At 38.7% G+C, this 17,935-nt stretch overlaps 1 protein-coding gene across 5 annotated transcripts in view; it reads left to right on the forward strand.

Annotated features, from left to right (window-relative positions):
- The window catches only part of UBE3D (ubiquitin protein ligase E3D), a 92,370-nt gene that overhangs the window by 38,536 nt on the left and 35,899 nt on the right, over positions 1-17,935 (forward strand). The window contains exon 9 of one of the 5 annotated variants that reach the window (XM_080389496.1): positions 6,846-17,536. The exons of 3 other annotated variants lie outside the window; for them this stretch is intronic. In XM_080389496.1, coding sequence (XP_080245622.1) covers positions 6,846-6,858 — 13 coding nt within the window. In that variant the 3' untranslated portion in view covers positions 6,859-17,536. One more of the 5 variants, XM_080389495.1, reaches the window with a different exon arrangement.

Consider the following 17,935-nt stretch of genomic DNA (forward strand, 5'->3'; position numbering starts at 1 on the left):
CCGTTTCACTGATTTTTTGTACATCTGAAATAGAATGTCTTTTCATAGTGTTTCAGTAACTCTTGCCTGTAGAAAACACATGGGAGTGCACAGACCAAGAGTTGAGTGACTGAGGAGTGACCAATTTTTCACTGTTCTGTGCTTTCTTTAAGGTGATTTCTGTAGTATAATAAACTTCTGGAATGATTAAATGAGTGGGTATGATTATAAATTGATCGTGAAAGACCGTTTTGTTTCAGATATTTTTTTTTTCTCTTCCTTTCTTGAATTCTTTCATGGAAGCAAGTTAAAAGAGTTGACACCATGTTGAAGTTGGAAGAGGTAGGATTCTGACTGTTTTTTTTAAAAAGGGATTTTGCAATCCCAAATCGCTTAGCCGTTTGATAATAATCTGATGAATAGCCTGCCTTTCTTCTTACGTAGCGTGAAAGATGCTGATGTGTGTCACTACTCCTCTTGCAGGGTACTGCTGTTGTACTCTGCATTAGAAGTGTTAAATGCTCTGTACATAGTAATTGGCAATGTAAAAATAAGAAAATGACTGTAAGTGGTATTGCTTAGCTACTTCTTATGTTCTAATTTTTTAGAAAAAATAGGTAAGTATGCTATTAAGTTCTCTCACATTTAATACGCTTTTGAATTAGATTTGCAATTCTGTAATATGGTAGAATAAAAAAAATAATTCAGGCTTGTATATTTTTTTCCATATTATTCTTTGTATTTATTTATAGAACACTTTAATTCAGGTAAGCACAATTTTGATAGTTCTCGTGTCTCTGTGGTGCATATTGCTCTAGCTAAGCTCTTTTGGGAATCTCAGGATTGGAAATGAAAGCAATGTCAAGCTGAATGGGAAAAAATTATGAAGTAAAAGCAGGAAGACTATCTGAAACTAATTTTAAAAGTGTAGTGTAAAACAGCTGCATTGCCAGGTAGTTAATTCACCTTTTATAGGATGATAATAATGTAAGAAATGCCGTTCTGGGCCATAGCAGTGTACAGTCTAGCCCAGTATCCTCCCTCTGACATCCAGATGTGTTCTTTAGAACAGAGCATGTATGTGAGCTCCAGCACTTCTTTGTACTGCTCAGCTCAATTAGGTGTATTAACGGTATTGGAGGGTACAGCTGTGCCTGTTTCCTTTACTATCTGTTCGTGCATCTTCTGACCAGCAATTTGAGTAATTTTTTTTTTTGATCTTACTGGTGGTGTCTGCCTCCACAATCTCTTGTAACAGCAAGTTCCAGAAGTTCACTACTGCTGCGTAGTACTCTTTTGACCTCTTCTAAACTGATCTCCTGCTAGTTTCAGTGAGTTGCCTCTAGATTTGGGATTGGGGATTTAGTAAACAATTCTGATTTCCTACTGGAAGATGAACATGGGGATCCTAAACTTCACATTGGGATTACAGCATGCAGCATTCTTGTTGATTACATTTAGGTGTTAGTTACTGGCTGGTTTGCTGGAGGGTCAACAATGTCACATCTGTTCAGGTCTTACTATAACACATATATATCTATTTAAAATACCCATTTTGCTTTCCTTGTAAAACTGCTGTTTTGAAAGCCAGATAGCCTAAATGCAATAGTGATCCGCTGAGGATAAATTCATAATCGTATGTCAAGCTATAGCAGCTTTTCACTTAGAGGCTTACACTTCATTTCTCACAGACTTAGAGAGACTGTTAGGTTCACTCAGGGACTGTAAGTACTCAACTCCTATAATGTCTTTTAAATGCGGGATCCATTTGAGTGGGCAGGAATCCGATAACGAGCCAAGAGTGAAAAAATAAAACTTATAAAAGCCTGCTGGACAGAATGCTGACAAGAACTATTTAAACCTCAAAACTTGATGTACTGAATTCTAGGATCTTGGTCTGTTTTAAATTACTTAGCATTTGTTGTATCTATTGTATTTCTCCATGACAGGCTGTGTAAACTAACAGTACTTAGATTAACAAAATTATTTAGGCTGCTAATTTTACTTGCAATACTTCTTAAATCAGTAAGGCTAATGAAGATTGGGAGTGTATGACTTGAGACCAAGGAAGGCTAATTTGTGAAGTTGTTCAGGATATTTCCATTTGTGTGTGACAACAATAGGATATTGTTGTTGGTTGCTTATTTTGAATGCTGTTAAGCATCAAAACAGAACAGGCAGTCCTCATGCTGGCTCCTCTGCGTACTAGCCTTAAGCTATAGATGAAGTAACTTGTACAACTAATAGGTGTAACAAGTGGTACCTGTGTGAATATGAGTGTTTGAGGAAGAAGAGGAGGAGATCTGACGGCAAAGGTGGAAGGTGGTGTTCCAGGAAAAGAAATTTTTGCAGAATTTTAGAATTTCAGTCAAATAATTACTGAAGGCAGGACTATTAGATCTACTCAGAAGTGAGCTATTTGATTGACCATGCCCATTTTCCTTCTGTGTGTGGTTAAAAGAGTTATTAAATTTGGTTTGCGTTCTTCCCAGAGTGTATGCATTACCATAATACCTGTTAAGCCTTCAAATTTTTCCTTACTTCACAGTGACACTGGCTGGATTCTGATATTACAGAGCTCTCCATAGGCCTGGAGGCAGGAATACAGGAGTAACTCGAGTGCTTCTGTGGGCCCTGATTTCGCTGGCTTTCCTGGAGAAAGCAAAATTTTACCATGTCTCATTGAAGATGGCTCTTCAAGGAAATGACTGCAGGCGTGTGTGTCAGGATGTCCGTGTCTCCAGTGCTGCAGCTGGGGCTTTTCAGCTGGTACCGAGCAGCTGCATAGTATCAGTAGCAGAACTGGTTAGAAGTTGTGTTTTAAACTAATCACAGTTTTTGTTCCCCTGTAGACAATGATTTTTCTGAACCCTCCAAAACTGTTTTATTTTAATATGGAGCTATTGAATATTGTTGAGGTATTTGCACTTTCATGTGTATTTCTCTTTCCTTGTTGACTGGCTTCCCGACTATTGTGTGTCTTTCACAAAGCAATGTAGCTGAGCGATGTCATGTGTTCATTCATTTTTGTCTGAAGTTGGCGTCTTGTGATGGAAATAATTGTATGGCCTACGGAAAACACTGCTGAAGCATTCTAAGTGTTTTTTACACTTTTTCCCCCCCAGATTTTAAGCTTCCTCCTCTAGAAGCTGGGGAGTAGCTTTTAAGTGGGGCAGGGGGGTTGGGGAGAGAATCCGGCATAGTTTTGACTAGCTGGAATTAATGCTGGTAATGTAAAGAATCATCTTCTGAAAGAGGGACTTAAAGGGACTCTAAGAAGAGCCATCAGATATTTAATGATTTCATGCATTTTGAATCTAATATTCTTAAAAAATGTAAGGGTTACTCGTTGTAGTTGTACCTAAAAAATCTATCCATTGATAGTCTCTACTTTCTGTTTTCAGCTGTTTGCATATTATTGTTGCAAACTGCTCTTCAGCTGTCATATTTCAAACAGAAGTGGCTGCTTGTCATTAATATTATTAAGGTCTCTAATTTTTCAAGCATGTCATGATGATTAAGAAATACAAACTCTGAGCTGAGCTGAGAGATGTTATTGAAAACTATATTTCGTTTTTCTGAAACTGATGAAACTCACTGGCTAGTGCATGAAGAAATTGATTACTGAGAAGCTGTTTTTTGCCCCCCAACATAGCAATTCTGCAGAAATTTTTGGCATCTCTGCAGCTCTCCTTTACACATAGGACCGGTGAATTTAACACAGTTGTCCAGATGAGTTTCTTGTGTCACCAGTTAGGTCTGATGAAAGTATAAGTCAGCAGATTGCTTCAAGAACATAGGGTAGTAGTGCATACCAGATAACGGTAATGTTCACTGATTGCCTTCAGTAGAAATTGGAGAGAACGTACAGATATAGTTGATTATGAAAAAGTTTGGACTGGAGATTTGAAGGTTTCTAATATCAGAGCAGTGAGGTTCCTGCAGAGCCTTCTAGTAGGAATAATGTTGTCAAGAAACAGAATTGCTTTTAAGATCAAGTGTAACAGAATTGCAAAAAGGAATGCTTCGACACAGTTGCTGTTTTTTCAGGGAGACGAGCTTTCTGGATGGGAGATGCCTTGTAGTTCAGTTTTCCATCTCTGTTATGGACCTGCCAAAAGACTTTGAAGTTCACCTTCAACATATTTCTTTTGCTGTCTGGAAGCTCTTCAGTGACCAGATTGCATGTACATGGAGAGCTGCACTGGTACCACCGTCTTGATTGAGCTGCTATTCAAGAGTTTAGTAATTACCGATTATGGCATTATTTCTTTACTTGTGGTGGTTCTCCTACATCTAAAGTCCGTTCTAATTAACTTTATTTGCAGAGGATTTATAGTACTTTATCTGCAGCTGTCTTACTTTCAGCTGCTGTACCTTGGCTTTGAACAAGGTCATCTACTCAAAGGCTTCTCTTCTCATGGAGCTCGTGTCTGTGTCTCAGTCTTTCCATGCTTACTTTACTTCCTTTCATCAAAGCTGGGTTTTAGTCTGTCTGTAACATCAGCTCCTGCATCAGCATTGACTTAACTTGGCTAAATCTAGATTTAATCTTTGATCTAGATCCCCTCTCTCTTCCTGTTTTCTTCTGTTGCTCTTGCTCATGTCCAGGACTGAGCTCCCAGGCTGTATGTCTCCGCTTCCTGTTCCTCGTGCTTCTAAGCTGAGACTAGGTTTCCGTGCTTCTTGATCCATAAATTTTATGAAAGCTCATAAAACTAAATTAAAGAGCGAAAATAACCTGGATTCACTGATCTGACTGTATCAAGGTACACGGATGTGCGCAGTGCAGCCCCTACAGTGCTGTCTCGGAAGGGTGGCTGATGGTGTGTGTGATTCCTCCAGCTCTGCTTTGTGTCAGCAGCAGGACTGCAGGAGCTGCACAAGTGCTGTGGAGGGCTCCATCAATGTAAGCGTGGGTTGTACAGACACTGTTAAATCTCTGCCGTGACAGAAGGGGAAAGCTTCAGAGCACTTGAAAGGGAAAACTTGGGAATTAGTTCTGAGGAGAGGAGGTGTTAAAACTAGGGACAGTTTTGTGAAGGATGGAGTGGTGATTTGTGGAGGAATATTTCCATGCACAGAGGAAACCTGACAGACATGTGAGGACACATACTGGCTGAGGACAGGGAAAAGGGGCTAGTGGAAAGTTGATCTTTCCAGATTGGCAATGAGTCTACTGTGAGGTTTCAAGGTGGGCTGTGGGATGTAGTAAAATAAGGTAGTTTGGACATGTGTGACCTACGTCAAAAACATTGCTGTGCCAGCATATGCTTTTGAATTAACTTTAATGTTATTTTTAGGAAAGGAGGCTGTGTTCTTGACTGCTGTTTTTTTGGAGTTTTTTGTTTGTTGGGTTTTTTTTAGGATTTAATTGCTTGTTGAATTTGACTTGTAGCCACACCTGATATTTTAATGTCAGTGTTGTGTTATAACTGCAGAGAGTAAGCATTTGTACAAATTTTGGGACAATCATATCAGTGAAGACAGACAACGATGATAAAAATAAACTGTTCCAGGAAAATTACAGCTTCAGTGGGAAAGGGAAGATACGGCATATGTGAAGTTCTAACTTTAGTAATTAGGCTTTTGTTTGATGATAGTTTGGATTGACTGGGTGGAAATAATAAATTTTGCTGTCAGTGAATTCTCAGGATCAACCAGTTCTGTAATTCATGGTATTCCTTACTTTGCTGCAGGTTCATGTATTTACATCTTGAAATACTGAATTTCCTTCTCTTCTGAAGTCAGTACACCAGAAAAAAGAAAACTTTAAAGCAGCAAGCAGAGAGCTTTTTGTGAACAGTGATTACAGCTTTTATTTGTACAGCAGGATAACTTCTCCCTTTGGATTCAAGCATAATGTTCTGGAGTGCCTGGTATTTGTGAATACTTCTATATGGAATATCAACAGCACTGTGGAAGTGATTTAGTTTTACCCAGAGGTTTAAAAATCAGAGGCCAGAAAACATTCTCATCTTTATATTGTTCTGAAAATCCATTTCAACTTCAGAAATGGCCTCCTGCTAGGTATAATAGGTCTTAAAAAGGGAATTAAGGTTTATGAAGCATATGCAAATCTTCATGTGGCACAGCTGGTAGGAATAACCTGCATGAGAACATCCAGGGAAGTGCTTTATGCTGTGGCCAGGGAACCCAGGGCTGTAAGTACAGGGCAAGAGCAGCACTGTGCCATCGCTGGTCATACAAACCATTGGTTCATTCAACTTTGATTTAATTTGATCTTTTTTAAAAATATTTTTTCTTTTCTGCTTGTCTACTTGATTATGATGAGGAAGTAAGTGTTACTATTTGTTGCCAGTCTAGGACCCTGAATGCACACCTATTTCGGTACTGTTAGGACAGCACAGTGTATCAAAGACACCATCCCTCTGGTACTAGGTGCTGGCATTGATGCTGCTGGTTGATCCGACAGCAGTGGTGAGGAGCAATGAGAGGTAGGCTGTTGGAGAGAGCTGGTGGGAAGATACTGGCATCTAATGTGAGTACAGTTCACATCATTTGCCTAGAAGGTTCAGCCTGCAGCTCTGTCCTAATAAGAGATAGATGAGCTGTGAGCTCTGTGGTTATGGGCCGTATTTTCGACATAGTGCCTAATGCCATGCTCCCTTGGTTTGTGGTTAGGGCCTTTACTGGGGACTGCAGTATGACCACTAGTAATGAGACAAGGGGATGTGACACTGCTTACTGTGTTTGCTGCCCACCCATGGAGGATACCACCTCACTGCTGCTCTCCCTGTGCTGCCTAGATGAGGAACTTAAGCTGTCTTGTTTAAGCCAAGCCTGCTTTTTGGTTATGGTCTTAGCTGAGGTTACTGTACCAACTGTTTGCTCTCCCTTTGCAGCACAGACATCTGAGCCACTTGACAGTCAAGTCCTCAACTGCTGCAGTTTAGAGCATATGGCTGAAGGTAAATTGTTGCCAATTTTGGATTGTTTAAAGACACTGCACTGTGAACCGTGGCAGTTTAGGAAATGAGTGATGAGCAGTTCAGATCTCCAGGCGGGGTCAACAGCTGGGACCAGTATCTTCATCAGCTGTCTCGTCCCTGTTCATCAATCAGGTCACTGAATACCTAAAACTGAGTGATGCTAATACCTCCTCGCGTGCTCACAGTGCATGGAAACAACAGGTTACACCAGCTTTACAGCATTTAAGCATTGGTTCTGCATGTCTTCTATTTACAGCTGTAACTACTAATTATTTTTTAAATTAATCATTACTTAATAAACCTGTGCTGATTTATCATAATTGGATCTATAAATTCATTTCTAATGGCTAGACGCTTGAATTTCAGCAGTCCCTTCCCTAAGGCCACATTAGTCAGCATGAGCTCAGACTGATACGTAGACATATTTTTTTCCAAACTCATAAGGAAGTATAAAAAATTTATGATGTTGCTTTAACAAGACCCACTGGGACTTGGGATTATTTATCCAAGCCCTTGTTAAAGACAAACACTTCTCTATGTTTAGCCATGCAGAGCAAAGCTGCTCTTCAGACAGTCCAGAGCACTTTAAAATGAAGAGAATTTGATAAACGTAGAACTGAAATCATGAAGAGAAGGATGAAGGATCTTTCCTCTGTATCCCTTTACTGCAAAGCCAAAGTTACTATTAACCACTAATATAAAAAGAAAAATGGAGTGACAGCACCTCTTGAATTTTAAGGCCATTTCACTGTACTAGGAACCAGCAGGGGAAGACTTTTATCATTGTTAGAAGGAAACTACTTGTGACACTGAAGAAAAAAACAGAAGATGAAAAAGATCTGTCTCATTCTTTGCAGGAGGATTAATTCTCCTGTACAATTAAGCTGATTTCTTTACCTCATTCTTCAGCACCCAAATCTCTGTTCTTTCTCTGTGAGGTAATTTTTACTCATGTATACCTCTGTTGGGACCTCAGTTTAGTGTCCCCCTACTGCCTTCTCCTAGGAAGCTATAGGAGGAGAATTAAATGGAATGTATTTCATGAGGTACTTTGTGTTTAACTCCCTCTTGTTTTCTTTCAGTAACTAGGAAATTAAAGTGTTTCTAAGGGCTTGGAAATTAAAAATCTCATATAAAATTAGACCATTTAATTAAATTATAAAAATCGAAACTAATATTTTTAGGAAAAATATTTTACAAGAGGCTATAGTGTGGTTGGTAGGAAGTTTTAAGTTACAGACTTTCAAAGTAACAGAGTTGCTTTAGACATTTCCACTTCTGTAAATCTGAGCAATCTGTATATCCAGAAACTTTAAAATGTTCTTTGTTTCTCTTAAGAAATTAGCCATTTATATACTGAGCATGACATTCTAGTGCATGGAATATCCCTTTGGCCAGTTTGGGTCAGCTGTCCTGGCCGTGCTCCCTCCTGGCTTCTTGTGTACCTGCTCACTGGCAGAGCATGGGAAACTTGAAAAGTCCTTGACTTAGAGTAAGCATTACTTAGCAACAATTAAAACATTACTGTGTTATCAACATTATTCTCATACTAAATCCAAAGCACAGCATTGTACCTGCTAGCTACTAAGAAAAAAATTCACTCTATCCCAGCTGAAACCAGGACACTGATGAAGCCCCAAACCATTACCTTTTTTCTCTTGAATATTTTTTTTTTTCTGCAGCATCTGTGAGATTCTAGAGTTTGTCAATAATGGGTATTGAAACTGGGCACACGACACAGTTGCTGCTACTCTGTAGATATTTTAATCAGATTTACCAATTTAGAAATCATCTGGTAGCTGTTTTGGACAAGTGACCCACGTATTTTTGGACTGACTTCAGTAATGTCTTGGTGAGAAGAGGAGAACTTCAAACAGATGAAACTGGAAACAAGTCAATCGCAGCTGAAATTAGAAGCTGAAATAAAATAATTCTTGAATTTGTGTTTGTGCTGCTTAGAATTATTATAAGAGTTCGAGAATGGTAGTTGTGGTCTTTAAATCCTGGACACTGATACTTGTTCCTTTTGAAATAACTAATAAAATTCCTTGCTAAGGTGGTGCAGCTTGGTTCACTGCCCCTATTTTCATTATGAGAAGTTTTGCTCCTATTTGAAAGCTAAGTTCTTTACTGTCTGCAGCTTTAAACTTCTCTTATGCATTTGCTCTTTGAATAATTTGCTCATCTGAGAACTGAAGGGGTGAATGGAAGCGAATTGAATGCCGTTTCAAATGAGACAAGTCTTTTATTTCTTAAGCACCATGGCAATCATCTGACCCTTAACGACTCCAGGCAGACCACTGGTGAGGTTTTTGCAATCTTTCATTCTGAACTAGTTCAAAATTTTTTTTTTTTTGTATTTGATCTGCCATGCCACTGTTTTGAATGATGGATTTGGGCTTTTTGATTGCCTGTTTATCAATTTTTCACATTTTACATGGTGCAAAGTAATTCTCAGATGCTGAATGTAGCATTTGTACATGGGCAAGTTTTCTGTTGAGGTAAAGCATCCTTGTATTTGTGATAGGTTACTTAACACCATATGTTTTATGTTCTGCAATATAACATCTCTTTTGGATCATTTTTAAATTAAGGTTATAGTTTCAGGATGAATTGTAAAGAAACCTCAGGAGAGTAGTGCTATTGATAGCAGCTGGGCACTCAAAACTCAGGACATGCCCGTATTGATAAATGTCTTCCTCCTGAGTCTTCCTCATATATTTTGATTGGAGTTTCCAACCTGTGGGAGGGAAAGGAGTGATGAAAGTGTCTGTAAAATCATTCCTGTAGGAAAGTTTTGTGGAAGTGTAGCCCAGGTGAGAGCAGAGTCATTTTGTGTTTTCTTTGGGGCTTCTGCTTGGTGTCATGATGCCTGGAGGGGCTGAGAGGCAGCCTGTTGTCTCAGTCTCCAGGTGGGAAGGTAGGCTAAGTACAGGAGATGCTGGCTACTGTGCATACAAGTAGGAAGGTGAATAGAGGTAACAAGCAGAGTTGTCCTTTGATAAGGTTCTGTAAGTTCTTGAGGTTGGTTTACGGAAAAAGTACACTGAGGCAAATAATGTTCTCTTTCTCTGGGGAAATGAAATATGTGTAACTACTTTCTGTCTGCCTCACCAGTTACCCCCCCCCCCCCCCCCTCCTTCTGTTGCCCCTGACTTTTAAATACATTGGACAATTTTGGAGATAAACAGTCGGAATGATACTGTTCACACAATTTCCGTAAAACAGATGGCTGTATAGAGGAGGGCATCCTTGTTAATCCCCCAATGACAAAAAACTGTAGGTTGGAAACAATGGTTACAAGAACAATCTGCTGAGGAAGGCAGCTGGTCCACCAGACATCGCTAGTCCCATGAGCAGTTGGAAATGTATCCTTGAACCTACACAAATCTTTCAAGGGTGCACTGTCTAGAATTACTGTGCATTTACTGTAGAGTAGCCATATTGACGTCAGCAGTTGCTGTGAAGGAGCTTCTACATAGTAGTTTTTTCTTCTACAGCCCTACTGTGCACTTCTGCCCTTTAGGAAATGAGTGTTATTAGAGGCTGCTTACTCCCATTTGCCAGGGCAGTGGCCCTTCTTTTTTCTACATACTTGAAGTGTTGGAAGGTTAAATAAATAATAGAAATAAAAAAAAAAAAAAAAAAGAGATGTAGCCTCAGAATTTGAGTACTGGGTTGATACATGCTGGGAAGGGAGGCTTTTTAGGTCAGTGGTGCTGCTGCTCACATTTGATACTCCTTGTAAGTGAGATTGCACCAGTCAGGCTTTTAGCCATAGGTCAATAGCACACTGCTCTCTGTCCTCTGCATCCATCCCAAGCACAGTAGTCTACAGTTATTGCCATACATTAGGGAAATTATGAGCCGTCTGTTCTAATGTAGAGTAAGATGTTCTAATGTAGAGTAAGATGTATCCAGGAAGGAATCAAGAGGTGCTAAAGGTGAAGAAAAGTATTTTGAGGAGCAGGCAAAGCTATCCATTCATTCTGAGTTGTAGGCATATCCAAGAAAACTGCAGTCTAGAGTGAAGAACTGTTGCCAGTCTAGATGATGATGACCATCAGCAGTGCCGTCCTGCAGTATGGTGAATTATCAGCAGTGATCTGGCTACAACAATCCAATCTTTATTGTTTTCAAAAAATCACTTGAATTCTTTCCACCTGGGATGCAGTAAGACATTCAAAAACTGCAGCTTAAAGCCTTAACACAACGGTTAAAGTGTAAAAGCACATTCTAAAGCATTGGCCATGCAGTTTTTATGAGAGTAATTCACTTCTTTTAGTGGGACCATGTTGCTTTGCTGCTGAGAAGTCTGCAATTACATTGTACTTTGGAGCTGCACCAGCAATTCTGCACAGTTTGGATGTTAAGAACGGTCACAGCAGACTTTAGGCAATGCCCAGCAAGAACCAAGCTCCTATGCTTTTCTTGGTTTTGTAGAACTTATAAATTAACATGTGAGTTCTGCTCTTGCACCCAGCTTGGCTAAAATAACATAGGGAATTGTAAAAAGTAGTTTCAAGGAAACACATTGTGAACCTGTTGAATTCTGTCTGCCATGTTTTCTTTCTATTATGTCTATTTGAGCATCAGAAGCCCAGCAGGAGCTGTTTTCTCCATGAGCTTGTATTCCTCGGTCAGATGCTCTAAAGCAGAACTTCGTTGTAACTGATGAAGATTTGCTGCAGGTTTCTGCTTTTACAGCTTCAGCTTTTGCCACCAACTCTTAATCTGGCAGATGAATGAAGAAAGGATTTCTCTCCCCATAGGCAGTTGCCGTTACGGGTTGGCTCTGTGGATGGAGCTGTCGCTGCCGCTCTACCTTTACACGCTGTGCTTTTACTGGTAGAACATTTCCTGGGAAGTACCTGGCAGGCTTGGGATTTTATGTCCAAGGTCAGTTCCTGCAAAATTAAAATTCGTTCTTCTCTTCATTCTACAGTCAGCCTATTTTTGCTTACCTGGTGCTGAAACTAAATAAAGATGATAGTTATACCCACTGACCATCTGTGCATGGTTTGAGTACTGTTATGAATTTTAAGTTTAGTACATTTGCAAGTGTTTGTGGTCCCACACATCTAGGTGTCCCATCGAACGTAAATCCGCTTTAGACATTGTCACTTGATTTAGCTTTTCATACATTCCTTTCAGATATTATGACTCTTCAAATAAAAGGTTGCAGAATAGATGAGCACCTGCTGATCCTTCCATGTGATGTTTAAGCTTTATTTCAGTGTTTCTTGCAGCTGAAATTCTGTTTTGTCTTCTGCAGAGACTGCACAGGTTGTGCTGTTTTGCAGTGGAATGAAAATACTTTATGGGTGATAGGGTTTGCAATTTAAAATTAATACTTTTGAAATTGCATAGCAGCCAGCTGGAGGAGGCAAGGCAATGTGGAAAAGCAGTTGGTGAACACCCAAAAATCTATAGTCCGGAGAAGTATGTTGAGTATTACTTTTGAAATTATATGCTCCAAGGCAAAGATACTCCTGGACAGGATTAAAATCTCAAGATTTATTTCCATGCAAAATGATGCATTATGTCAGGATAGCTTTCTGTGCTTCAGAGGAATAATCTACTTGTAAACAACCTTGTCTGCTTTGGCACAATATACTGACACTGTTGTTTGGTTTTCTGTTTTGCCCTTTACCACTTTAAAAAAAAAAAAATTTGAATTCTGTGGGCTATTCACAGGCTTTTATTCGTGCTAGTAGCATTTTTTAATAACTGTACCAAAACCAGTGTAGTTACATTTAAGTTAATATAGGACAGTTGAGTCTAATAAGAATGTTGGTTAGTGTGAAACAAAAGAAAGAGAATTTGGCCTGTGCAGGTTGAGATAGGCAGCTTTTACTTCTTCTCTGACTTCCCTTAAATAGTTCAAAATAATCAAAACACGTCAAGAAGTAGTAAAATAATTTAAAATTCAGAAATAAAAACAGTCTAGTTGCGATTCATATGCAGTTTTCTAATGCACACAGAATAATTGAATCCACTGTCTTTTAATGTACTTTTTAGCAGGAGTTATCCAATCTATGCTACATATTGGAGTTAGAAATGAGAAAACGGTGTGTGGAATATCTATTTTAAATCACAGAAGCATTCATTGGAACAAATAGCATAATTTTACTTCTAAGGCCCTTTGAAACATTACAAGAACATTTGTTACTTCTTATGTCAGCCCTTCTGAAAAATATTATGGCAATGGGCAGACAGTACTCTGTTGAGGTTAAATTTGAATTTTCATTATAAGCCTTTCCTGTTAGTATTAAATAACTTGTCCTTTTCAAATGGTGTCACACTGAAATTCAAGAAGGACTTACATTTTGTAGAATAAGGTATTTTTAAGCCTGCTGAATTGTTTTTGTAGCGGATTTCTAGAAAACTTCTTTTTGACCTGACTCCAGAATTGCATAGTTTTTCCATTCAAAATATGCATTAAAAAAAAGACAGAAGACTGTTAATAATGGTCACATGCTTCTGTATACAGCTATTATATCTGTTTATATTAATTTATAGGAATACACATAATTGTGTAATAATATGAATATATATGATTAATATATAATTCTGTATACTCTATTGAAGTCTACGTACTATATAATATATATATGATGTAACTTTATTATAAGGATGATATATCTGTAAATTTCTTATAAGAATGCTTTATAGGAGAGAGTACTTAAGACTAGTTAAAGTATAGAAGTTCAGTTAAATAAAACTTCATCCTGTTTCTATAGTGACGAACTGAAAAAATTTAAGGTTTAAAACTTAGAAATGGAGCTTCTGTTGTGGGCCACTGCAGTCCATGGCAATAAATCTGAAAAAGCCCCTCCTCATGTGAATCCCTAGATCATTACCATCTGTCTTCTTACTTCCCTTGATACGTTGCTCTTCTCTTACTCACTTCATTGCAAGGACACCAGTGGCTTAAATTTCTGTTCTTCCCTTTGTTGTCTCTTATGAGACATTAAATACACATTTGTTTAGGAAACCATGCAAGCAGTATAGATCCCAGGGAAGATTTGCTCAAAACCCACACAACATTCCCAGCTATTGAGGATGAATAATAAACAACATTAGAACAAGACTGCAGATGTTTGTTTTAGAAGGGAAGCAGTGATTCTGTAAAGAAAGTTGGGTTTTGTTTTGTTTTGTTTTTTCCAAAGGAATTTGCTGTAGGCTGTGTAAGCACTGCACTTCTTAGTGTTCCATATTATTTAAATTTTGGCAAGAGTTAGGTAGCTAATGAGCATGCATTGATTTTTATGTCATTTTTAGATCACTGCAAGGATAATTAAAAGTATAAATAACTTAGCCTCCCGGTATATTAAGTATATAGACACATCATCAACCATAATTTAGAAATGTTTTTAGATTAAATAATTTTTACAGATAGTTGTTTAATTTAGCAGGTTTGTCCTTTGGTTAAGTAAAGTCATCTGTCATTTATATCAGAGCTGTAGCTCGTGGAAAGGCAGCCTTAACAACATTCAGTGAACTCCGAGACTCAGGGCTGAGTTTCTGTCAGCTTTTATATTGGATTCTTCAGCACGGCCTTGATTCAGCGAAACACTGAAGCCATAGCTAACATAGTAATCTCCTTCAAGGATTTCACAGCATTTGCAGCCCTAAATGCAGAGCGCATTTACGTAGATCATAACTAATCAAGTCAAGTTAATTCAGTGCCTTGGTAGGAACAGTCAGTAGTCCTCTGAGTAAGAGCTTTTTCATTTTACCGTTTTCAGCTGTGTAGACTACCCTAGGTTCATGTATTTATAGAAGTAGTCTGGTAAATCAGAGGTGGTGGTGGGGATGCTTTGGAAAGGAAAAAAGGGCTTACCTGTTCCGCTTGAAAAGCAGACTTATTTTGCCTGTTGCTGTGACAGTTGCATTTTGAAGTGAATCTCTTGTATAATGGAGGGTGATTACTAGCCATAAATGGCACTGATGGAAGAGGCCTTCTTTTGAAAGAAATGCAGTCTAGTGAGAAGTCTGGTCCAGTTTTTGAAAATCTTGTGAGAATCCTTATCATTTTTTCCTGGTTTTGAAATACAAAGGTTTCTCTTGCTTCACTGACATGCTGTGAGTATTGTGTTTTTCATGAAGACTTAGGACATTATGGGTGGGTTCCATGACCTGATGGATGACTCTGTCTGTTTGCTAGTACTTATATCAAGGAATTAGGGAATAAATGTATTTCATGATTTTGGTGCCTTAAACCTTATATTTTAAAGACACAGTTTTCAAATGTTACTCTGAACTCTGTAGGCATTTAGCAATTCATTGGGATCAATTCCATAACGAGCAGTGGAGAAATACCATTCTCTGATGCATGATGAATTAAATGTGCTTATCTGAAAACATCATGATCAATTACTTCTACTGGAGAAGTAATTGTTCTATCTTTAGTCTTACCTGAGTAGTTGTTTTCAAGTTTTGCTCATCTCTGCTTTCAGAATTAATTGGTTGAATTTCAGATAACAGCTGCTGATTTTTTTTTTTTTAAAGAAATCCAAATTTCCCTGGATTTCCCACTCTTATCGGCTAAACAGCTTTGAAAATACCACTTCAGTTTCTAAAACGTCTTTCACGTATCACTGTATGAATTTTCCTTTCCTAGCTGTATTTCTTTGACTGGTTATCGGAATGTGACAATCATACCATGCCCTAAATTTCTCCTTCAAACAACCCCTTCCTTAGAGAAAGCATTAAAAAATACAAGGGGGAAGATAGCTTCAGCCTTTCGTCTTTGTTTCTTACTGGTTCTGAATGCTGCATTCTGACAGTTCAGCACTTAGCACATAGTTATTTCATATCAGCATCTAACACAGTAGCCAAGTGTCTTGTCCCTTGAGTAGAATTCTGTGTTCACTTTCTATCCTACTTCAGTTCTGAAATGTATGCCAGAAATATATTGAACAGTTTGATTAACATTCATCATATGCAGTTCTGTCTTTCTCAAAATGAAAGTTATGTCAAGGTTTTGATTATATCATTTAATTTCATGTCTGTTTGTTGTGTTTTCATGGATGAAAGGAACTTGTAGATGGAGCAGAAGGGGCGAGTTTGAGGTGTTGCTTTGATCTGCAGAAGCTGCATCTCAAGTTTGGTAAACACTGGGAAGAGCTCTGACTCTTGGTATTACTGGGGATCCGTTCCATTATCACCAACCCTTGTTCCTGCCCCAAAACTTAAGAGGTTTTATTTTCCAGTTGTCCTGAACACACAAAATCGAGTGCACTTAAGTAAAAGCACTGAGTCTCAGTTTGGCTCACTCATTAGGGAGTATGGTAGGCTGTGAAGAACATGTTTACTTTGCTTATAGTAGTTGGTTTTGCTAGAAAGAAATGTCATGTAGTTGAGTTTATGCTGATATTTTCCCAGGTAAGTATCACTTGATTAACCAGTATATATGTGGCTGAGCTCCATCAGCAGCTTTTCACTGTGGAGTGACTAATGTGGATTTCTCCTCACTGCTCAGACACTTGATTTTCAGGAAAACACGAAACTTCCCCAAACCTGATGTATTTGAGATCTTAAGAAAATTTGGTTGAAATAGGCTAAGAAGTTTAAGAGTTCTAGGGAAGGAGAGCATAACGAAAAGAGAAAAGGATGGAGTGACAGACAGGATGCTTAGAACTGTTTGGGTTTTCCTGTTGGTGAAAACACTGGCAGGCAAAACTGGATGATAATGATTTACAGAGGTGGATTTAATGTCCTGTGAACAAATTCACTCTGACATGCCCTTTTCTTAACTTAGAGTATGCTCCTAGTTTGGACCATTTTACTGAGTATGTTTTACTACATCTCATTGTTTTAAACCCTGGTTTCTAAAGCTGAGTCATATCTCCCTCAAACACTGTCAAGGTCAATATGTGGTGGTGAGATTTTACCTGTCATAAAGCAGATGCAGTCTTGCGCCCTGTGATGACTTAGAGAATCTGTGTAGAATTTATGAATTTTATTGATACTGAGGGTCATAATTATTGGGTTTTTTTGTCAAACTAGGAAGTCCAGAATCTCAAAACTTCTTTGCAATGTGGAAAAGTTGAATGTTTGCAGAAGGAAGAACTTGAAATAGCATTATTTCTCTTGTTAACCTCACCTTTCTTCAGCTAATCTGTTTTACCTCCCCCTTATTCCTTTCAGCCAGCATAGCAAGCTATGCTCTCTGGGAATTATGCTGGCTCTTGCCTTTACTCACAAAAGGGCCAGGCTTGGCCCAGCCTGCTTTCTCTCAAGGGAAGTTTAGAAGCAAGAATTCATTGCTGAGTAAAGGTATTGAAGAGCAGGGGAACAGAGCACATGCATGCTAAATTCTGTCTACATCTAAAGTTACCATGTACACATCTGAGTCCTACTGGTTTCCTTCCTGTCTTCTTCCTCAGCCCTCCCAAAAACTCCTTCTGACAATTTGCCCTATCTTAATGTCAAATTGAGTTATTCTATTTTTTAAGATCAGCAGAGCAAACCACAGTTTTGTTTGCCTGGCCACAGAAGTCTCAGCCAGCTCAGACTGTAGGCATTTGGGATTGGTCTGGGAGGAAGCACTGAGCTGATGGGCTGAGTTGTCCTCTGTGGGGGCTCAGTTTATGGGGAGCACTTCTTTCGATAGCAGCCTCCTCTCCTGTACTGGAAGTGAGACAACTCTCCTTATACAGAAAGGTTCTGTGAAACTAAGGTGAAAAAACAGGGGTGGGTGGCTGGCTGTTTTGTTTTGGTTTGCTTTTGTTTTATGCATAGATGTTTTTCTCCTTCCTCCACAATGAAAAAATACTCCCAAGAGTAACAGGGGTAAAGAAGAACAAAAGAAATGATCCAATAAAGCAGTAACTTCCCACAACCACTTGTGTTAAATGCTGCAAAAGGACAAGTCATAAAGACTAATTCCTGACATGAGTGTTCCTGGAGCAGTAAGTGCTAGGACACACATGGTTTGTTTGTTATAAGGGAATACACTGGGATTGTTTGAGGAAATACTAATAACTGAACCATTA

Source organism: Falco punctatus (assembly GCF_963210335.1).
Source record: "Falco punctatus genome assembly, chromosome: 5".
Taxonomy (NCBI): Eukaryota; Metazoa; Chordata; class Aves; order Falconiformes; family Falconidae; genus Falco; species Falco punctatus.